The sequence below is a fragment of the Fusarium oxysporum genome, chromosome 5 (genome assembly GCF_000149955.1).
Source record: "Fusarium oxysporum f. sp. lycopersici 4287 chromosome 5, whole genome shotgun sequence".
Classification (NCBI taxonomy): Eukaryota; Fungi; Ascomycota; class Sordariomycetes; order Hypocreales; family Nectriaceae; genus Fusarium; species Fusarium oxysporum.
The window spans coordinates 4,853,815-4,875,952 of record NC_030990.1 but is presented as its reverse complement, the minus strand read 5'-3'; the positions used below and the strand labels follow the sequence as shown (position 1 = coordinate 4,875,952).

Sequence of the window (22,138 nt, the reverse complement as noted above, 5' to 3'; positions counted from 1 at the left end):
ACTTGTCCTGCCATTACCTCGGTAACTTCAGAGCAATAATCCGCCGTCATGCCTGCCGAACAAACGCCCTCTCTTCTCTCTCGACACCGCCAACTCTCCCCAAATGCCTCGCTCCGAGTTTCTCCTCTGTGCCTTGGTACGATGAATTTTGGAGATGCCTACACAGCCCGGATGGGGGAATGCTCGAAGGAAACAGCCTTCAAGATCCTTGATCATTTCGTCAGCGCAGGCGGCAACTTCATCGATACTGCCAATGCCTATCAAGCCGGTCAGACGGAAGAATGGCTCGGAGAGTGGATCACAACCCGACAGAACCGAGACGATTTGGTCATCGCCACCAAGTATTCGGCCCCGTATAAACCCATTGATGGAACCAGCAGCATCACGACGAACCGTGGCGGCAACGGCATTAAGTCTATGAGACTCTCCTTAGAAGCGTCCCTTCGAAAGCTTCAGACATCCTACGTCGATATCCTCTACGTGCACTGGTGGGATTATGCAACCACCATTCCTGAACTCATGCATGGGTTGAACGACCTTGTTACCTCTGGTAAAGTTCTATACCTAGGCATTTCTGATACACCCGCTTGGGTCGTCTCGAAAGCCAACCAGTACGCCCGAATGGCTGGCCTTCGGCAATTTGTGGTCTATCAAGGCATGTGGAATGCGTCGATGCGCGATTTCGAAAGGGATATCATCCCGATGTGCCAGGATGAAGGCATGGGCCTTTGCCCGTACGGTGTCTTGAACCAGGGGAGATTCCAGACAGAAGAAGGATTCAAGGCTCGTGAGCAGAATAACGAAGGCCGAAAGCACACACCGCTCTCCGGCCACGACAGAGCAGTATCCCGAGCCTTGGAACAGACTGCTTTGTCTCTCGAACCCCCAGCGGCCATCACTGACGTTGCGCTATCATATGTTATGCAAAAGGCACCATTCGTCTTTCCAATTGTTGGCGGGAGGAAATTGGAACATATAGAAAACAATATTCGGGGCCTGAGGGTGGCGCTTACAGATGATGACATGGGCAAGATTGATACAGCATCTCCATTCAACCCGGGATTTCCTCACACATTTCTCAGTGGCACTCTGTTGGATGGGGCCGATGCTCCTCAAAGCGGAGCATACGCGCCTGGTGATGTGTGGTTGCTGAAGAGTCTTGGGACGATGGATTTCCATGCTGGACTAACACCTCTCAAGCCGCCATCGGTACCATAATTAGAATATTAGATATCAGACAGAATTTTAGAGGAGCTATTCCTGGAAGATTGCTTGGATACTCTGATAACAGGCTTAAACAATACATTCTACAATACCCCCAAGGACCACTGAACGCACCATCATAGCCATTTCTCCCGTTAACCATTCGTTCAGTTCTATGCTAAAAGCAAAAATGCCGCAAAAGTTCGCACTTTCGACGAACAACAACGTCTTTGAGCGCAACGCCGACGCAAATAAGAATGGTAGCAAAGGCTACTCGACATAGGTACATAATGAAGGGGACGACGTGTCTGTTTATTCTGTACAAGGCCCGGCAGATGAGACATAGCAGCTAACGTTTAGGCGACGACGACGCGACAGCCCTTCCCGAACGCTGGATGGGAAACTGGAGAGAGGACTCATTCAGTATCCGCAACTCCTCTGCCGCAACCCATCCAGCTGCACTGCTATCCAGGAATCCTGGACCGCAGCCACAGAAGCTGTTAATTATTAGGTAAATTGTATGTTATTCCTCTTGTTATCTAATCTCCGTTTCTGTCTTACTACTTAAGGTTTAAAGCAAGCTCTATATGTCTTTTCTGTGCTATGTAGAATTAACTAGAAGCTGCTTACTAAGTATATCCTAAGACGAAACTTAAGTAGCATATAATCTGCTAATAGGTGCCGCTTTTATAGCACCCCTTAGCCCCTATTAGCTTATACTAGAACTACTTACCCTAAGCTCCTAGTCCTAATTTTGGGACTAGGACCTTAAGTATTACTATTCTTAAGACTTTATAGCTAAAATAATAACCCTAACCAGGGGCACCTTCTAATCCTACTTCTATACCTAGATACTACTTTTATACTAGGATATTACTTTTTAATCTCTTAATAAAATTAAAGAGCTTAGCTATAATTAAATCCTTTTATGCCTAAAGTAAACTCTAGTATAAGGCTTCTTACTCCTAAGAAGTAATTATATTTTTATAATATATAGTTTTATACTTTAATAAATTAAGTTATTTCTTCTTATTTATATTTAGACTTCTGCTTAGTATTTAGACTTAATTTTACTTACTTATATATAATATTTCTTATTATAATATTTACCCTTCCCTTATTTATATTTATAGTATATTAATATTTAGCTAATTTATTAAATCTATTATATATTATATCTTATAACCTATTTAACTCTCTTTATACTACTAATACTAATAATCTTTAACTTTAGGTAACTAAACTTATATAAAAGCAGCTTACTTAATAAAAGTAATATTATCTTTTTTGTTTTATATATTTTTAATTTTTATTATTAAGGCATAAGGGTTATCCTTATATTTATAGTTATTAAGAGCTTTTATAAAATAAAGGATTAAGTTAAGTATTTTAATATAAAAGGCCTTATTAGGTAGTTATAAGCTTCTTTAAATAGTAGGCAATATTATAATATGGCTATAATACTATTAGTAATTGTAATTAAAAGTTAAATTAAATTACTTATTATATAATAAATAATTTACATATAGTATTTATAGAGGTTAGTAATAAAGTGGCCTTTGAAGTAAGTTATAAAAAGAAGATTAAGGCTAGCTAAAAAGTAAGGCTTTCTAGCTAGGTTATATATAACTAGGGTTGGGCTATAATTAAGGTAGCTAATTATAATAATATTAATTTAATAAAGCTTTACTTACTAAGAGGTAATAAATATTTAAATTATAGTAAACTTTAGAAATACTTAAATATACCTTTTAAGGCTAACTTATAAACTTAAAAAGAAAAAAAAAATTAACTACCTTATAATAAAGACTATAAGGAGATATAAAGTCTTATAAATAAAATATATAATAATAAATACCTAGAACATTATATATAAGGAATAATAGAAAACCATAAAAAGTATAACCTTATTAAGATTATTAATAAAATATAAAGAAATAATAAATTCTAATATTAAAGAATATAAAATATGTATAATATAAGTACTAGGTTTATAATATAAGTCTTTAACTTTAGGTAATTTAAACTTATGTAAAACTTAATATATTTCTTTTAAACTTTGTAATTACTTTATCTTTATATATATTATAGTATATTATCTTCTTTATTTATAAGCCCTTATGCTCTTATAGTCTAAGAGGTTATAGCACCTATAATAGCCCTTTAATTAAATAATAGTATATATTAACATACTAGGGGACTTCTAGGACAGAATAAAGAAGATTAACAATCTGAAAGTCAGATTAAAGACAGGTTGCTGTTCACTACGTAGTCCAGGTGACAATAAAATAGTTTGTTGTCGATGTCGAATCTTTTGTCTTATAGCTCTGAGAGTAATAGAATGGAACCCAGACATTTGGCAAGCCTCTACGTGCTATGCTAACCAAGGGAGAAAAAACTTGCGGGCCGCGCTTTTTGTGATCTTATCCCCCAATCGTTTACTTCTAGCCGTGTACTCCTTTTTCTCATTAATATGTGGAAAGGATACATCAGGGACATCTTTTCCCAAAAACAAGCACAGCGGTTCCCAACCGTCGGCCAGGTTGAAGTCAAGAAGCTGTTCCCTCGGAACACTAGCGCGAACGTATTCGTAGTGTCTTATATATGCTGCTCTCAGATTCTTCTCAACATCTTCGGGGCATCCCGATCTGGTCCAGCCCTGCTGCGTTCGGAATGACACCGAGCCACATGGGTAGCCAGCGTAGTCGCCGACTTTTGTAACGAACCAACGCATCCAGGGGTTCATTATCGGCTTAACAACAGCCTGCATGCTATTACACCAAGCGTCAATATGGCGCTCAACGAGGATCACCTTGGCATCAGGATACGCCGGGATCAGAGACTCAGCATAGAAAGACGCCACATCTGAAACGGCGTCGTACTGCCCAAAAACCTGATCCCATTGCTCTCGAGAGAAGGGTGCCCCGCGATACGTAGGGAGGCTTGTGAATGTAGCGTCGTTGGCCTGGTCCAGGATTGGCCACTGCCATTGTAAATGGTCGAGCTCGCAGAGATCCCATCCATGGTGCGTGTTGGGGAACCCAAGTATCTCGAGGGCCTTCATCAACGAGGCAGTACCTGTGCGGGGGCTGCCCAGACACAGAATGGGTGGTCTTTCCAGTGGCTTGACGGGACGAACTTCTCCGCCTTCCGGAAAGATTGATCGACGGGTGTCGACTGTACCAGCGGGCTTGGATTCTTCTGTCGGCGTCGAAGCCATCATCGCAGAATTGATATGTATGTTTCTTTCCTGGACCAGTCATATCCAGTACTCAGCTAGATATGAGCGAGTGGTGAGGGACGTGGTAGCTTTTAATGTTGGCAGCGCTTCATCTTCCGAGCACGGATTGGATCGGTTAAGTAAGTGTCATAAAGTGGAGACCATCCTCAGGCCAATGTTGAGCACTTCTGTTCTCTGATCGGATGGGTTTGCACGTTAGTGTAGATACGCTCCTTTTAGGTTAAAACCACTCAAACCTGTGTTTCCTTTGTAGAAAAAACAAGACCTTTGAAAACCACTTTTCTATCCTACCTATCGCTTAGCACGATATCCAACCTAATGACAGGTTGCCCCACCTGCTGAAACAGAAATGGATTAGCTGATCAAGTCAGCATCGGACACAAGCGTGCACACCTGAATTGAGACCGACCTGACCAATCACATCTACCTACTAACCGTAGGGCTTTCTTCGGCGATGATATCTTTTTTTTTCTCCTTTAAAGACAAGGCATTTGATAGGCCGGCTCGCATTCAGGAGTGGAGGTTCTGACTTCCAAACAGCAAAATACGAAATTATTTGCAGGCCTGTGAGTTATACCAAATCTTTCAATCCGGCAGGGCCGCATACCATATTCATCCCTTTCCCCGCGGCATATGAGGGGAAGAGGGGAGGTCACTCACCATCTTGATTGGCCATGTCAGACTCTAAACTAACTTTGACCAGCTTAAACAGCAAGTGGTTCACTCGCATGCACTAGACCAATAAATGTTAATTTGTCTACCAGATTCATGACACCGTCAACTGACATACACCGCGTCTTTGGATGGTTATGCTTTTAAAGGCAACGTATACCTTGTGTCAACTCGATGGACTCCTGACCACTATTTCTGGATTGCTGGGTTCCTGACGAAATAGATTCATGTGTTACTGATTATGTTATAGGACCTTGATGTAGGGCGCCGTCAGGGCGCACAGGTCCTGTGCGCTCGAGGCACAGCTCCCCTGTCAGCAGGCTAGGGACACAGTCCCCTGACTAAGCAATTCCTCGCAGAGAAGCAACAGAATAGTTCAACTGACTGGTCTCCTTAACAGCTGCTGCAAGCGTCTCTTTTGTCAGGAGTTGGTTTTTGGTGAAAAGAGCCAATGCGTAGTGTCCTAGAAGCCGGGGTTCCTCCACTCAATCCCCCAGTTTCGCCATGGCCCACGCCAACCCATTTCTGCCACGTCTATCCGTACTCTCGATCCATATTGACGACAAAACCCCGCATCTTCTAAAATCACTGCACTGCATGGCGGACTTTCAGATTTATGTAGCATGGGTCTACCATCCCCTGTGCAATTCGTTTGCCGCCGTACGTAAGAGGCCAGTTCGGACTCAGCCCTATTGGAAACGCATCCCTGCCGTCAGCACTACTACCCGATGCGACAGGCTTCCGCTCCAAAGCTCCCAGAGATGGGCCCTGATTTGTGTTATGATTGGGATGGCGCCCTGTCAGCGAAGGTGAGACAGTGAATAAACATGTCGCAAGTGAGGATAAAGTCAAGCTGTCCCAGGCAAGTGTAGCTAACCACACAACTATTCTAAACTATCCATCACCATGGCAGACAACAACAACCCCTCCCTCGAATCTCTGGCAGCGACCGTCTCCGAGACGGTCAACGCCCTGTCCGCCAAGCTCAAGGAAATCGCATGCCCCGCGCCGTCATTCGCTGAAGATGGCCTCGTCGAATACCCTAAGCTCCCAGAGCTCAACGGCCTCCGCTTCCAGCTTATCGACGCAGCAGCAGACCTGTACCGACTTGCCCTCGGCCCAACCGACAATTCCATGTTTGCCCCCCTCCATGTCGGTTCGCCCACTTTACCTACCAAAGAATCAGACCAGCTCACTAGATCCAGCTCAATTATGACGCCACCGTCATCGACGTCCTCAACCACTTTGACATCTGGAACGCCGTCCCTATGGGCGGTTCAGCATCATATAGTGAGATCGCCACCAAGGTGAGCCTCCCAGAGAGCCTCGTCCGCCGCGTCCTTAAGTACGCCATCACGATCCGCTACTTTGCTCCTGACCCAAGCGACAAAGACCGCGTCGTCCACACCTCGCTGTCCGCCGTCCCCGCCAAGCAGTACCTCATCCGTTCTTGGTTTCGCCACCACTTCGACGAGGCGCGCGTTGCGGGCGTCCACTTTGCCGAGTCGTTTGAGATGTTCAGCGCCGGTAAGGACAAGCCCAGCGAGGAACCCATCGAGAGTCCCTTTTCGCTGACCAACGTGGATAACCTGAAGACGCCTGAGTCATTCTGGGATTACCTCAACCGCGAAGCAGAGGGTAAACCCAAGGGATGGCGGGCGACCAATTTTGCCGAGAGTATGCAGGCGGCGTCGAGTGCGTCGGCTATCCGGGCCGACGATCTGCTGAAGATTGGTTATGACTGGACTCAGCTCGGCGACGTTACCCTTGTTGATGTGAGCAATCCCAATCTGTTTCGAGACAGTATTGCTGCTAATATGTCCTAGGTCGGCGGCTCAAGTGGCCACGATGCTGTCCACCTGGCTCGCACGTTTCCCAACCTCAAGAAGATCGTGGTCCAGGATCTCCCCGAGGTGCAAGTGGCCTTTGACGAGCGCCTCCCTGAAGAGCTCAAGTCCCGTATCAGCTTTGAGCCCCACGACTTCTTCGGCCCGCAAAACACCCCCGGTGACGTCTACATGCTTAAGACAATCCTGCACGACTGGCCGGACAAGTACGCGGCCAAGATCCTCGCCAATCTGGTGCCGCGGCTCAAGTCAGGCTCCCGCATCCTGCTTGTCGAGGCGGTGGGCCTGCCAGAGGGTGTCGAGCCGCCCTTCCAGATGCTGGGACGGACTTTTGCCGCCGCGGACTTGCATATGCTGGGCGTGTTCAACTCCTTGGAGAGGAATCTGGAGGATTGGAAGAAGCTGCTGGGGGATGTCGACGAGAGGCTGGAGATTGGCCATGTTCCTGAGGTGCCTGGGGCTCTGCATCGCTTTATCGAGATCAAGTTTAGGGGTCGATAGATGGGGGTTTAAGTATGCATGCCATAGATATTGAGCGGCAGGCAGACATGGCTATATGAATATTGTAATAACGTCCTATATAAATATGTATAAATATATTTATATTTATATCTATATAATATATAAGTATAATATATACTTATGTATCTATATTCATGTATATTTATATAAAGTAGTAGGCTATAATTTCCTTTTTTGGCCTAGTAAAAGCATAGTTGTGTATGATACTGGCAGTTGGTTCTCTGACACGGCCATGCTATCGATCCAGAGGGCTTCAAGCTCCAGCGCCGGTCCAACGGATCTTCTTCCTACAGCTTGGCGACACTGTCTTGCAGGCCGCCCCTTAGGTTTTCTTTACGTTGTTATCCTCGCATTGAAGTTTTTCATTGAAGTTTTTCGTTGCATTAGTTTCGACTTTGGCCAAGACCAGATCTCGAGTCCGGTGGCTAAAAACATCAAAGCCGTTGGTTTTAATACATCAGAGATCTTCCCATTCAACGGCATCTCATATTGGAAATCAAGACTAATGGCTCATTGGCGCTTTGCCGGAGTCTCATCCGGCCAAGATGGAAACAGGGCTTCGCACTGAAAATGCTATTAATACAGGCGACATCTATCAGGCAATACTTCCATTTAACAGTCCCCAAGGCAGGGCTACTCTCGAGTACTACGCCGGGCCCGCTGTTGTCGTTAATCAGCGAGCTGCCTGCTTCGCACCGACCTTGGACAATATCGCACTCATTTACAAGTTAAATGATGGTTCTGCGGCCGGTGGCTTATATCTCAATGCCTCTATTGCCGTCGAGAATCAGACTGACTTCATTAGGACTGATCCGAGCAAGCTTGGACAAATAACCTGTAGGATTCACAATGGATGGTTTAGCATAGACCCGTTCCTGCCACCAATCTCTCTATGCAGCAGCGTAGCAAATACTTTGCCCATAAAAAATGGCACCGAGAACCCCCTCTCTGGCTGGGCTTATGGCTTCAATTTGGTTTAACTCGTCAACTCAGGCTCAGCTTTAGATGGGATTGCCCCTGTCTCGAACAAAAAGACTCAAGATTCAAGCCCGCTGGAAATACCAAAAGCGTTAGATAACTTGACATTTCGCCGAGATGGACCTTAGACAACGGCCTTTACAGCCAATGGGACCGATATGTTCAATGCAACCATCTGCTATATAAGCCAGAACCTACCTCACAAGTATAATATCACTATGATAGGGAGAGCTTTTCCCTCTGAACCAGAGTTCCTGGCTAAGTAGTCAACCTTGATGGCCGCAGAAAATGGCACAGGGTTTCTACAACAGCTAGGTATCGGCATGTCTCCTAATAATACGAGAGGACGCGGAATCCTAGACCTCCAAGTTCACTCTGGTCCGGACCTCTGGGAAGACCTGGATGACGGAATGTAGGTACAGACTGCATACTCTTTGGTCTACACTTCTCGAATTTTCCGCGCTGGGCAGCTGGAGCTTCGCGGGCAGGGATTATGAAAGATCAATTTCTGGCCCAAATCATTTGGCCGACCCACCCAGAGCATGCCGCCGTGTTCCAAAATATCCTTCGTCTGACCGGCGATCTAGCGTAAGCGATGTAAGCAGCTATCTTCTGCTTCTACCAGATGTTATACTACGACTGGCTGCCAAACTTTAATCCTACTCGCGAAGTCAAAACGATTTATGCTTAAGAGGTGCTTATCCCGCAGCACTGGAGTGGTTTTGTCGTGGTTATGGCCATCATAGTTGCGCACTTTGTCGTGACTGCTCTCAGTATGGTACTCTTTGCGCAGTGCACCGAGTCTTCTTTGCCTGGCAGGCTGTCTCGCAGGCGGTTTCTCCTGATACGCAGGATATCGTCTGAGCTGCGGGCAGCGAAGGTATAAAGGATAAGGATATGGAGGTACTCGCGAGATCAACAGGGCGAGATAAAGAAGTGATTGCTTTGTCAAGTGGTGTTGATAGTGGCAGAACGGAGTTGCGTATACATTAGATTTAGACAAAAAGACAAGGATTTGCTAGATCTGTCTTGAAGAATTTAAGAACAGAGATAGTTATCAAGGAGGAGATAAAACTGCAGCCAGATGATTCAAAAGGCTGAATATCCTTCTATATAAGGAAGTAAGTTTAATTTTCTACACACTATGATAAGAGATCTTAAGGTCCTTAGCGGTAGAGTGATTAAGATAGATTTTTCTAATAAATAGAATTGCAGCATAAATGCCTAAATATTAATAATATATTTAATTTATTTAAGTATAGATAATAAATTTATAACCTACAAAGACTGCCTTTCTTTTAATAATTTATTTCTTTATTTAATATAGCCCTTTATAGTAATTATAATAAAGAAGTTTAATTAATTAAAATATATAAATTAAGTAATATAAATTAAACATATATATAATGCCATATTATTATTAATCTATATACTTATTTATTTATAATAAAAGTTAGGCTATTATAGTAAGGTAATACTATTTTAACTTTATCTTAAGGCAAGCTCTTATAGCTATATTATATATAGAGTTACACAGGGCAAAATACCTCCTGAAGGGCAATGCCAACTAAAGAGATAATAATAATAAACAGCAGCATATACTAACCCTTAAAGTTAATGCCTTAAATCTCTATAATATATTCTCTGTTTCTAGGTAAGTCTAATTTAGTATTAAAATATATCTCTATACTTATAGTAATAACTTAATGAAATAGTAATATCTATTATAAAACCAGTCTAATTAAAATTATAAATATCTGCCTCTAAGATGCTATATTTAATAATAATATTCTACATAAGCTTAAATCAGCTATAAATTACCTCTAAATCTTTATATCTAGCTCTTCTATAGTTATGTCTCTGGAAAAAAACACATCTTTAGCTCTGGTAGTCACTTAGTAAAGTTAGGAGCTTAGTCGCAGCTAGTAACCAGTCTATTTGTTATATCTTCTACATTGCAGAGGCAGGGAGGAAATGGTCGCGTATCTAAATTAAGAACATATTGGGAAATTATCTCCTCTAAATCTGTTCATTTTCGAGATTAGGTATGCAGTCGCGTCGAGCAGGGATGCAGCAGATATACAAGCGAATGTGGAAATGTAGAAACTTCACTTCAAGCTTCCGGGCCTTTGCGGTCTGCAAATTGGCTAGTCGACTATCATTGAATTAACTAACAAAACCACAGACTAAGTCGCTGACAAGTGAACGGTGATAAGATCATATTATGACGCTTCATATTGTAATTTCCAAGGTCTAGTGTTGTAGTTCCACTCGTCAATTTTCCCTCTCCACACTGGACCCTAGCTTTTTTGCCTCATCACTCTGTGAGCTATGGTTTGGACGAGAATGTTGCCACATAATAACCGATCTTTACTCTTTCGCCAAATCATTCACTCGGTGCAGGTCCGTAAAACAATGCTCACCTGCACTCGATCTGTTTGTAGTTGGAATGCAGGGCAACGGCGCAGTCTATGGCGTCCACCGTCAGTGAATGCTCCGATTAAAGCGAGAGTTTCGAGTGATGAGTCTGCCGTGATTCTGGTCAAAACTTACGCCCTCGGAAAATAATCTTAGTATCGACGAAGTATGCGCACGGTCCAACGTGGGTGTTCTCAGTGTTCATCACCGTGCATGCCTCATGTACATAATCTAGAAATGTGAGGATTTTGTTGTAATTGACCAGCGATAATTGACTCACCACCTCGGATCCAATAATGTTCGTTGTTGGCGGTCCATACTCCGTTCCCATCCTTGGTCCAGGCGGACGAGAAGTCCGTCAGGGCAAAGAGGGCTGCGGCAACGGGAATGAAACGCATTTTGAAGGGTTGGGGCTTGGCAGGTGAATGAAGAGAAGACTGATGATTCTGATTCAATCCATAATGCAAGAAACAGCCTTATATAACCTGCACACGTGCAGGCGATTTCTCCATAATTGTTTTTAGTTTGATGAGTTGCAAGCTTGAGGAAGGATTGTGAAGCATAGCTTAATTCCTGCTTATTGGAGGAGATAAGGATCTAACCATTTGAAATAAGCTGTTCTTGTCTCGTGGGGCTATGTGCCTCTTTACACGCCCATCATTGGCTTGATCGGACTCGTATACGCTGGAAAATGACGAGCGGGGTTTTCTCCTTAACTTAGACGCTCAATCATACTCATGCTCCACTTCAGGCTTAACGAACCTGCCCCAACAAGGCTCGTATGCCCACTATAGGCTGGATACACCGGATTTAATTATCTACCAGGATTACCCTTTCGCAATTAGCAGCCCTAAGAGCTTAGTTAGAAGTCAGACGGCTATCATCCAAAGTTCAGGACTTTGGGCAGATGCATGTACAATTGTCCCTGCATGTCCCGTGCACAAGTCATCAAACAAGCTTAATACAACCATTAATATAATATGACTGCAGTTACTTCTGTTGATACAATTTAGGCTTATGGCTTATAGAGACTGCTTGAATGGATTTACATTGCGAGGTGCAATATCAAAGGTAGCCTGGAGATGGTGGCGCTTGTAGAGCTTTACGTTACCAGTCAGAATCAGCAGCAGTGCTTTATTCAGATCTAGCACTCCACAGGTCGGCCAGTATTGCTAAACCCCGAGCATCCCTAAGGTCGTCTCTTCTAAAAGCTTACAAATGTCTCGGGGTTTTAATGCCACTATGAAAATCCGCAAGGCAAGACCCTCGTTTTAGTCCGCATTACTTATGATATAGAGATCTACCCGAGGCCTCCGACGTCCTAGCTGGCAAGGAGAAAGTTGCTCGATGGAGATGCCGTCTTTGGTTAGATCTGAACCGTGATGCTAGACTAGGCATCTTTTCTGATTTCGTCGGCGCGGAGTGCGGCCTGGGTCGTCCAGGGTTGCGGTACGGACAAGGAGGATGTTATTGCTGGTGTTTGTAAGTTTGGGATTTCTCTCGGTCAACTTCCCATCTGATCCTAGCGCATGTACAAGGTCGGACTCAAGGTCGGACTCTAGTCTGCACAGGCCAAGACAGGGTTCCTTTAAGGAAAATTCATCTTCAACGACTTAACGAGGCGAATCCTGGGGCGTCACGGTTGTTGTTGATACGCCTTAGGATAAACACACATCACACAAACTTAGTTCGTCCCTATTCGTACCAAAGAAGCAGAGGAAGGTGGGAGGTTGTTGATGTGCAATTTTCTGGGCCCAGTTCCCACTGTTACAGGAGCCAGTGAAGGAGATTTAAACGTCTCTGGGACATACGAATAGAGGTAGAACAGCTGCTCAGGATCATCTGGAGGGCGTATGAGGTAACTGGATCATCTTAACTTTCACATTCTTAATTGGTTGTTAAATACTGGATGCGATTCTTTAGTTCTAAGGAGCGTAGCTTGTAGGACTGGGGTAATTTGTTAATAAAGGTGGATAAGTGGTTGACCATTATATCTCTGTCTGGACTTCCTGGAACTGTGTACTAGTTTCTTGAGGTTGGATCTCGAAGCTAGGAGGATGAATAGCGGCGAATCTTTCAAGCCGAGACTTTCATGCTAGCAGAGTAGTATAAATAAGCAGACTATTTCTATAATATTTACTATCGATGAGCTAATAGTTGCGGTGTGAGAGTGTTACTGTTAAATCCAATCTCATTCAAACAATGAATGGATTATTAAACCATCGGCGGTGAGCGGATGGAAGGCGCAAGTCGCCCTCTAAGAACGGATGCTACCTGAGCTGTCTCGTGGGGCTAGGGATCATCCCTCTTGATTCTCTGCTTGATAGGCTCACTTGAAAGCTAACTCTTTTTCCACATGTTCAGTGTCCTATCTTTAGTAACTCAAGCATGGTATGTCAATCTGAGCCTGTTTTCATATTGTAGTCAGATGTGATGTGAGTATTTAGTACGTTGTGCTTTGTCTCTTATATTCCCTCGCAGTTCAGTCTTCCCGTCGCTATCGCAAACTTGACTGCCAGTCTGGGTTAGGTGCCTATCCGACCTTGAGTTGCCACCAAGGAGCTACAACGCAGGCTACTAAATTCGTTAAAGAGAAGATGAAAATGATCAGGTACATGCAATTCGTGAGCCAGCACAACCAATCCAACGGCATCCCTGCCTACGCCAACGTGCTGGGGATGGAAAGGTCAGCGACATGTATGCATAACCAATAAAACCAAAAGCGTCACCTGTTCGAACCCTGAGTGAGATTATGATTAACAATAGAGACTCGGTCCCCCACTATAGCCAATACCAGGCCATGAGCCCACAAGACCTCAAGACACATGTAAACCCGGTCACCGGGCAGAGCAGCAACAGATGAAAAAGATCAAGATAGCATCTTCTGGTCAGCCCAAGAGCAACTAGCTGAGCATTACGACGGCTAAGACAGTAGATATTGGTAATACTACATCCCATAGGCTCGACCGAGTCTCCAAAAGGTATCAATACCACACTTCTTTTCGCCCTCTATTCTTGCGACTGATAAGCCCTCCTCATTCGTGTAAAAGGTATCGGGGAACCTGGCAGGAAAACCAATAGCAACGACGAACAGCGCAGATCTGTTTTCAGACAATGTAATCGCCCCTTAGCATTAGTTGCGGAATGACCAGATGTGGTCATTGAGGAAGCTCGGAACAGTAGGTGCAGAGCCACGCTGCTGCCAGTTGGACCCCCTACAGTCGCGTTCCCTGATTTTTGTCAGTGGTTAAACTATCCACATAGAATAATAAAGAATAATCTTACCGGAAGAATGTAGTGCATCCTGCATCACCTCCTACGGAACTCGCCCGATCGCCTTTACCGTTGAGATTCCCTATGATGTCCTTAATTATTAAAATTTCCATGTCCGAGGATAGGCATGACATACAACAGGCGGCATCGTTATTACGTGCCTCGATATGAGCAGCTCCACCATAGTTGGCATCATCGTATAAGACGAAATCTCTGGCTGATGCCACTGAAGCAAGGAAGATAACGGCGGATAAAACGATCTGCATGGTGGGCAACAGAGTACCAATGACTCTTGTGAAAAAAGAAAGCTGGCTATGGAACAAGAGGCTTAAGAGGACCGATGTCATAGACTTACCTTTTGGAAGTGATAAACGAGCGATTGGAACAGACCTTATATATTCTGAGACTTGGCTGCCAATCAACCTGCTAGCTCAGAATCCAATAAGGATTTGGAAAGTGCCCTAAAGAGCAGTTGTTACAACTTGAGACTCGCCACCCGCTTACATGTAAGCAGGTGAGCGGCCGTCGGCTGGGTAAACGGCAGGTTGCAATTTGCTAGCGATTCTGAGGGCAGCTGATTGGCTGCTTTGCATTGAGGAGCAGAGGCTCGGACATTAAAACAACAGTACCCGAAATGTTGTCCTGTTAATTCTACTAAAGCACCTAGCCTCATGTGGGGAAGTAGACTGCGGGCGTTGAAAGTCTACACAAAGCAAATGATCCCTTTTCCTGTCACACGCACGGATGTAAGGCTCGGTACTACGTGAACGAGAGGTATCTCTTGTGGATTCGAACTTTTGGCATTTGTAGTATCTGAGACCATCAAAAACATGTTTGAGCCCGATCCTAAGCTATTCTGCGACAAAGTTGCTGGTTGATGCGACTGAGCATGTCATGCCAGCCCTGTCGGCAGCACGGCAGAACCAGGCTTTCTATTTCATGAGAACATAACCTTGGGTTGCACAGTCAATTTTTTATCAATTTAAGATAGAAAGGGTTGTGCTGAGGCTGGTTTTTGTCATTCATTGATGAAGTATTCCTCCTTCCTGGGCCAAAAGGTTAGCATGCCCACTCAAGCAGTAGTCGGTCACTAATACCTACCTTGATCCCCAAGGAATTTCCTTAGAACATGGGCCAACATCCTGCGGATAGTCGAGGTCATCCAATATCATGTCATGTTCTGACTGTATTCGTCTCCGAGCTGTAGCATGCATCAGTCGAGTACCGAAAAGCCTCTCTGTCTCACTCAGTGCCTTCATTAACCGATACGCCGCGAACCGTCTTTCCAGACAGTTACATCTCGTCGCTACAAAGTGCAAGATGGGCGAAGCCTAATTCGAAGAAAAACTGTGTCGATCACAGTGTGTGCAGGTCACTGAGACAAGTTGCCGATTCGACCATCTCACAAGAGGCCTTTGTATTATCATCATCGTCCGCTGCACTGCAGAATAATAGATTAAAACACGCTTGACATAATTGGAAGCGCATCATCGTTAAGGTGTATTGCCCGTTGCAAGCACCATCTGCCTGTGCCGCTGCATGGACATTAAGGCCTTTCATCAAGAATTGCCATCTTTCCAGCAATGACTTGATGTACTCTCGTTCTATGTCCTGATCGAAGTGTAATCCTTGTTTCTTTAAAGAACAAAGCCGCTTTAATCGCTTAAAAATGTCATCTGTCATCACCTGTGCATCTTCCAGACTGTCGAACTTTGAGGGAATTACAAACCCCAGGACAATAGAGCGGCTAAGTTCTGTGGAGTCACTGCCGAAGAGTAGGGGCAAGACACTGATCCGTCGGAATATGGGGACCAGATGCTCTCGAGCCCAAGGGTTGTTGCAACGTTCCATGATGGCAATGCCATGGGCGCAATGCCGAATAGCCGTTCCGTTATTCGATTGCAGAAGTTCTATACAGGTGAATAAGATACACCCTAATAGTGCCAAGACATCACTCTGAGTGGTTTTGAGTCCTTGAATGGCAGAGTTGTAATGCTGTAATGCAAGGCTGGGCATAGCTGGTGGTGTCTTTTGGGCTTCCTGAGTCTCATAGAGAGAACTGATTGCCAGCAGGGAATGCTTCACTACTGGCTCTGACTCGCTGAGCTGCATCACTAGGTGGGTCCAGAAATAGGGGCTCTTGGGGCCCAATAGGCGTGGCGCGGCAACCTCGCAAAAGTACTGCAGTCCTCTACATTCCGTCTTCGTTCTCAAGTATTGACAGGTCACGGCCAGATGAGCCGCCGGCGTGGGCTGGCGGCCCTGAGGTGCGTAACCATCGCAATTGCGGCCAGTATTTGTGCAACGTCGGCAACAGGGCCTGGTCTCGTCACATTTGATCTTGCGGACCCTAAGCGATGCTAAGTTAGAGCATGCGACTCCGTGGTCTGAGGGATACCTACTTGCAGGTGATGCACCCGGTCCTGACCTTCTTGGAACCCTTTCGTACCATTTTGCAATAGTGGCTGTTGCCTGTGTGTCAAAATCCGAAGGAGCCTATGACAAGAACGAGGAGAATTTTTGAGTCCACCCCTTGAAGGGTGGAGGTGATTTTATGGCTGGTATTGATCGTCATGGGTCTTGGTCTGACTGCATTAGCCGTGATCTAAGGTTGTCGCTAATCCCGCATTTGGGCATTAATGCCACGTCGACATTGGGTGGGACTGATGCCTAAAACCGTACGTAAGCGATTCTTAAGTGCTTACCAGGGGGAATCGGCACTTAGGGTTTTCCAGACCATAACCCCAAGTTTTTGGTCTTTATCTAATTTAAAATATAAATATATTTTTTCGTGGCCTTATATCTATAATGCTATTGCATTATAGGGCCTAAACTTAATAATCTTAAATGCTATTAAGAACAGAATGCAGGTAAGTATTATATTTTCTTATTTTAAAATTAAGTTAGCCTTATTTTATTAGGTAAAAATATTAAATTTAAATTAAAATTAATTAACTTTATTAAAATATATTATAACCCTAGCAATTATATTATATATGCCCTATAAAAGCTTATATAAGGCATAGACCTTCTAATAGCTATAAACTAACCAGAGCTAAATTACCCTATATATAGGATTATAACACTCTAGAAATTACTATAATCTAACTACATTCGTAATCCTCTTAGATTACTTCTAGTATATAAATAATATTTATTAGCACTCTTATAGATATAGTTTACTAGTTATTAATAAGACATCTTTATATTAATATGCCTATTATATATTTATTTAATTATTAAAAGATATAATAACTAACCTACTTAGTTTAATAATTTATATAACCTATAAATAAAAACTTAATATAAATTAGTTGTCTTATTTAAATGCCTATTTATTATAAAATAATATAAATTAATAATATAATTCTAATACATAAATAAATAATATAGTTAATAAGTATACCAATTAGTTAAGTATATTAACTATCTATAAGCGGATTAGCTCTAACGGCTAAAAGAGATTTTATAATGTTGGTATAGCCATAGCTAATTGCGTACTACTAGGGTGATAAGAATCACGACTTTGCATTCACAGGTTTTTATAGTTGTTCTTACATGGAGTGGCGTCCAGCCCCTGGTATTAAGAATTAGTCTTCCTCGGTTTAGTGTTTACTTGCGATGGGCTTTTACCCTTTGAATGATGCACTAGGGTGAACCAAGCGTCCTTCAAGCATCTTATGTATCCCACCAACATCGCATTTCTCGATTGCCCTGTAGATCGAGAAGTCATTGCTAAGGGGTCGGACCTTGATGCATACGGCCGGGTCTCTCTGTGTCGTAGTCATATAGACCAGAGAGACCATTTTGTTAAGAAAGGCGGTGGGAAGATAGTACGTGAAGTTGAACGAAAATCGAGATTTATGCATGGAACCATTCTGGCAAGGCCTCGATAGTAAGGGTAAGCTGGAAAAAGCAACAAATACTTCGCCTAAAATCTTTTCCGCAAAGGACGGTGAGCGGTAGCGCCGTCTTTGGTGGCAATGACATTCGCATCCCAGAACGCAGCCGCGTTTCTGGAATCTAGAAAATTCCAACTTGAGCGTTGAAATTGACTCGGTGGATATTTGTACGGACGATGTATCTGGAACTGGAGAAAGCTGAGGTAGTGAGCGGGCAGCTCCAGCAGTAGGCGTCTCATCCGGTTTTCCCATATTGGATTTATTCTTTACTGTTTGCGAAATTGTATTGTCAGTAGTCCTCTGCTCAAGGGTTACAACATATGGTGCAAGGTTTTCCAGCAGGGCGATGAGCTGAGTCTGGCGTTCTGGAATTGTGCTCAACGCTGCGAGCGATTGCGACATGTTTTGTAATAACGCATCGAGATGGTTATGTCTTTGTCCCTCTTGATGTATGTTCTGACTGTTCTCGCATAGAACCTTGGTGAGTAGAACAAAATTCCGGCTGGCTTGCGTACTGAAGGTATGTAAGTAAGACATTTATTATTTATAACCAGAGCAATAACACCTAGAATACGTGTGGGTTTATACGCACCTTGCACTTCCCGAGAAGTAGAGGATTATGTTGTCTTTCTGCTCTCGCAAATTCGCTCGTAACGTCTTGATTTTGTTACGATGCATCATCCAAGTCGCGCGATTGATGATTGTATTATCTTTGAACTTGGACTCTATCATCCTCAGAGTCTCTTCAATCTCGATCAAGCTCAATTCGAGCCTTCTGAGAAGGAAGCCAGCCTTATCGTTATTTTGAAGATTGCACCAAACTGCGTCCGAGTCTGTGAGTCCTAGACGGTGTTCAACATGCCTAATGGATGAGATATTTTCTTTTACCAAACAAACAACAATGGCCCGGTAATCTATCCCAACAAAAGCCAGGCTTCTGTCAACCTTACGAGTTGATGCATCTAATCCTGCCGTTGTCAAGAGTCTCAATAGACTCCCACCGGAGTTTCTTAGAGGCTCCAACGACAGCTATAATTGAGCTCGGAACTCCTAGTGCTTCAGCCATAATATCGGACAATCCGGTTTTCGGAAAATGACAGGGTTCTCTGAGGCGTGATAAGTACCTCTTAAGCTTAGGGACTTAAAGGAACGAGATGAATAAATATTTGTGAGGACTTGCACAGTCAGCAACTGCGAAAATAAGGGTCCCAGCGGTCGACGGATGAATTAATATAGACCGCGATATGAGCAAGGCAACCGCATGGGCTTCGCTTAAGGCAACTGAGTTGAAAACTGCCTCGCGCCAAGGCATAGCGCTTATGCACATATGGCCATTAGTCTGATTTCTAAATGGCTACATACTCGACAGGGTAGAACTATTGGCTGAATCAACTACATTTTGATAGAAACGTGGCCGCCTCAGCTTGGTAGTTCTTAGGGGGTAATAAGACTTTGGACCTTGAGCTCTGGTGATAATAGGGATCTAAGCTTACTGTGAATTTTTCTCAGGCTTTTATATTAAACTTAGGATTTAAGCCATATATTAATAGCTCTTATTTAAGTGTTAGTATATAACCTTAAGTAGTATAAATATAATTATTATATTAATTCTTTTTATTTAAGAATAAAATAATACAAATTTTACCTTAGTTAATAATAATACTTATAACTAAAATATAAAAAATAATAATTATTATAAATTTAATAATAAAAATAACGTTTATAATATTTAACTTCAGTAGTAAATCATAAATATAAGTTTAAAAATAATATATAAATAAGACCTAGGTAAGATAAATAAGAATATTATTAAATATAATAAACTTATAATAAACTTATAATTAACAATTTGCCATATAAGTAACCCCCTAATAAGAAGAAAACATAATATAGTTTACAATTTGCCATATAAATAACCCCTAAACAAAAGAAGTACAATATATTAATCAGGTCCACCTCTCCTACCATAGAAAGGCCAATTTAGCCCCTGTAATAATTTTCCTCCTAACAGTATAATCTTTTATTCTGATCCCGCACCGTAAAACCAGACACTCCAAATTTATCAGGCTTTGTTCCCGCTGCATCCAAAAAGGTTAACGGCGCATCGGCTCCTTGCTGGGGATTATTAGCAGCCTGTAATGGCTTGAAGCCCTTGCTCTTTGCCTTGTTATATGCAAGTGTTACATCTTTCGGCAGATTAGGACTGCTGTATAAAGTGCATGACCGCTTGCCGCTATCCTTTTTCACAAAGGTATGCTTCCACACCCAGTTCGTACACCGGGTCGGCAATTCTAAGCATTTCGCGGCGCAGTCGCAGGCAGACCTAAACCCATCCTTAAAATAGAAGTGTAGCTCCGTGACAACACCTGTCATATCAATACCCTGATAATACCGGACGCAGCCGCCGTTATTATTAGGAGCCTGTAGAGTTGGGAAGCGCCCCTTAGTAATCTTCCCTTTGCAGATTGCCCAGTCGGAGTAAGTGTTGAAGTTTGGGAAGATGTCAGCACCTGAGTCCTGGTGGCTATGGGAGTCGAGGGGCGTTGCCAGGGCGGCGGAGGCGATAAGGAGGGAGAGAGTAGTAATAGTGAAATGCATTTTGGCGAGTGGGCTGCTTCGATGAGTAAAAGAAGAGATAGTGTCAGCGAATTAGTGAACTGCGGTCTTGATAGATGATTAATCCTGGAGAGAACGGGGCTATTTCGTTTCATATCCTGAGGACTGCTATTTATACTTCTCGATTGGCGAGCAAGTCTGGCTAGGTTATTTTGGTCTGAGGGATCTTTAGTGTATACCTCCAACATCATGATGACGATCCGCAGTCAGGAGGCTTCGTCGGCCGACTCTGATTTATGCTCTGGCCTATAAAGCAGGGAGGAGGACATTCAGAAGACCTTCCGCCATTGCAGTTAAATCGACCTTCTTCTAAGAACTGTGATTACCAAGGAAATCTATTTATGAGGTTAGGCTATTCTTAGAATAGCCTATTTAGAGGCTTAAATCTCCTGTTAACGGATGGCCTGGTAGTGCACCTATATACAATGTTGGATAGATACTAAAAAATCTAAAAGTTGGGCATAATTGCGTCACTATGAATTACTTTGAACTGTAACACCTAGATTTAAAGGATATCGGTACTTTCCATCCAATCACTATAAATACTTCAAGATAATACGAGAGGCGTTCCGACTTATGATTGGCTATTATTACACTAGAGTTCACTACCATCCACTACACCTGCACTCGGATGTATTCATCCCGGAAGTAATAAAAGGCTCCTAATATGTTAGCATATTTTACAGCATCCACAGGTTAATTAATACGTAGAATGTTACTAGGAAGTGCGTATACAAATGATTGGAGACCTTTACCTACTAGGATTTTGGCAGGGATAGCTATTCCAAAATTGCCCTCTAGAGGGAGGGCCAAGACTAGCAACCCAAAGACCGAGAGCCAAAATTAAATATCTACTTCACTGTTTTAATCGTGATGATTCGTCTTTATTAAAACTGGTAATGCTAAGAAGGTTACGCCGCCCGTATGTCTATCGCTTTTTTCTTTCGCTCGCAAACGACCTAGAATCTGGGGAAGCCTATGCAATCCTTAAACAGCCATAAGGCGTCGACCACACTGCATGCCACGTATAACCGCAAGCCTTCTTAGCGACAAAGGATGAGCTGCTCAGTCATAATTAAATAATCATCCAAGCGTTGATTTATAAGGAAGGATTATAGCAGAGAGGAATTACGTATAAATATAACAAGAGTTAATATATAAGGCCTATAGCTAAAACTACTTAATGCTCTATATTGCCAGCTTTATCCATTTTTTCTTTCTTTTCTTTTTCCCTTATTAAAGTCATGTGCTCTGTGTCAGGGGAAGATAAGGCCAAATAGATACATAGGTCCATATAGTCACGGTTTGGTACACAGAGTGAGTAATGTCTAGTGTTATTTCCCTCTGATTAATACATCTTAGTGTTTAGGAAGCTAATATTTATCTAATCCTTCCTTAGCCACTACTAAAAATTAAAAGCTATAATAGAATTAATTATTTAAATAGTTAACTATAAGCCAACTAAA

At 43.1% G+C, this 22,138-nt stretch overlaps 11 protein-coding genes across 11 annotated transcripts; 5 read left to right on the top strand and 6 right to left on the bottom strand.

The window, feature by feature from the left end:
* Positions 1–48: 48 nt before the first annotated feature.
* Positions 49–1,218, top strand: FOXG_02644 (uncharacterized protein; the record flags this gene model as incomplete). The annotated part of the gene is made up of 1 exon (XM_018380109.1): positions 49–1,218. The coding sequence occupies one exon, from the start codon at positions 49–51 to the stop codon at positions 1,216–1,218; it is 1,170 nt and encodes a 389-aa protein (XP_018236299.1).
* A 2,180-nt stretch (positions 1,219–3,398) lies between these two features.
* Positions 3,399–4,683, bottom strand: FOXG_02643 (uncharacterized protein). Its single transcript, XM_018380108.1, has one exon. It carries the CDS (start codon positions 4,424–4,426, stop codon positions 3,578–3,580), a length of 849 nt encoding a protein of 282 aa, XP_018236298.1. The 5' UTR covers positions 4,427–4,683; the 3' UTR covers positions 3,399–3,577.
* A 719-nt stretch (positions 4,684–5,402) lies between these two features.
* On the top strand, positions 5,403–7,552 carry FOXG_02642 (uncharacterized protein). Its single transcript, XM_018380107.1, has 3 exons — positions 5,403–6,268; positions 6,322–6,891; positions 6,943–7,552. Exons 1-3 carry the CDS (start codon positions 6,023–6,025, stop codon positions 7,462–7,464), a joined length of 1,338 nt encoding a protein of 445 aa, XP_018236297.1. The 5' UTR covers positions 5,403–6,022; the 3' UTR covers positions 7,465–7,552.
* Positions 7,553–8,030: 478 nt separating this feature from the next.
* FOXG_18369 (uncharacterized protein) lies at positions 8,031–8,465 on the top strand (the record flags this gene model as incomplete). Its single annotated transcript, XM_018398442.1, has 1 exon — positions 8,031–8,465. The coding sequence occupies one exon, from the start codon at positions 8,031–8,033 to the stop codon at positions 8,463–8,465; it is 435 nt and encodes a 144-aa protein (XP_018236296.1).
* Positions 8,466–8,738: 273 nt separating this feature from the next.
* On the top strand, positions 8,739–8,879 carry FOXG_18368 (uncharacterized protein; the record flags this gene model as incomplete). The annotated part of the gene is made up of 1 exon (XM_018398441.1): positions 8,739–8,879. The coding sequence occupies one exon, from the start codon at positions 8,739–8,741 to the stop codon at positions 8,877–8,879; it is 141 nt and encodes a 46-aa protein (XP_018236295.1).
* A 2,003-nt stretch (positions 8,880–10,882) lies between these two features.
* On the bottom strand, positions 10,883–11,279 carry FOXG_18367 (uncharacterized protein; the record flags this gene model as incomplete). The annotated part of the gene is made up of 3 exons (XM_018398440.1): positions 10,883–10,932; positions 11,017–11,112; positions 11,162–11,279. 3 exons carry the CDS (start codon positions 11,277–11,279, stop codon positions 10,883–10,885), a joined length of 264 nt encoding a protein of 87 aa, XP_018236294.1.
* Positions 11,280–13,484: 2,205 nt separating this feature from the next.
* On the top strand, positions 13,485–13,595 carry FOXG_18366 (uncharacterized protein; the record flags this gene model as incomplete). The annotated part of the gene is made up of 1 exon (XM_018398439.1): positions 13,485–13,595. The coding sequence occupies one exon, from the start codon at positions 13,485–13,487 to the stop codon at positions 13,593–13,595; it is 111 nt and encodes a 36-aa protein (XP_018236293.1).
* A 419-nt stretch (positions 13,596–14,014) lies between these two features.
* Positions 14,015–14,420, bottom strand: FOXG_18365 (uncharacterized protein; the record flags this gene model as incomplete). The annotated part of the gene is made up of 3 exons (XM_018398438.1): positions 14,015–14,111; positions 14,167–14,236; positions 14,291–14,420. 3 exons carry the CDS (start codon positions 14,418–14,420, stop codon positions 14,015–14,017), a joined length of 297 nt encoding a protein of 98 aa, XP_018236292.1.
* A 342-nt stretch (positions 14,421–14,762) lies between these two features.
* Positions 14,763–16,701, bottom strand: FOXG_02641 (uncharacterized protein). The gene is made up of 3 exons (XM_018380106.1): positions 16,557–16,701; positions 15,256–16,504; positions 14,763–15,200 (listed from the first exon to the last, which is right to left on the bottom strand). Exons 1-2 carry the CDS (start codon positions 16,604–16,606, stop codon positions 15,511–15,513), a joined length of 1,044 nt encoding a protein of 347 aa, XP_018236291.1. The 5' UTR covers positions 16,607–16,701; the 3' UTR covers positions 14,763–15,200; positions 15,256–15,510.
* Positions 16,702–18,085: 1,384 nt separating this feature from the next.
* FOXG_02640 (uncharacterized protein) lies at positions 18,086–19,122 on the bottom strand (the record flags this gene model as incomplete). Its single annotated transcript, XM_018380105.1, has 4 exons — positions 18,086–18,170; positions 18,232–18,570; positions 18,649–18,918; positions 19,007–19,122. 4 exons carry the CDS (start codon positions 19,120–19,122, stop codon positions 18,086–18,088), a joined length of 810 nt encoding a protein of 269 aa, XP_018236290.1.
* A 938-nt stretch (positions 19,123–20,060) lies between these two features.
* Positions 20,061–20,654, bottom strand: FOXG_02639 (uncharacterized protein; the record flags this gene model as incomplete). The annotated part of the gene is made up of 1 exon (XM_018380104.1): positions 20,061–20,654. One exon carries the CDS (start codon positions 20,652–20,654, stop codon positions 20,061–20,063), a length of 594 nt encoding a protein of 197 aa, XP_018236289.1.
* Positions 20,655–22,138: the final 1,484 nt, after the last annotated feature.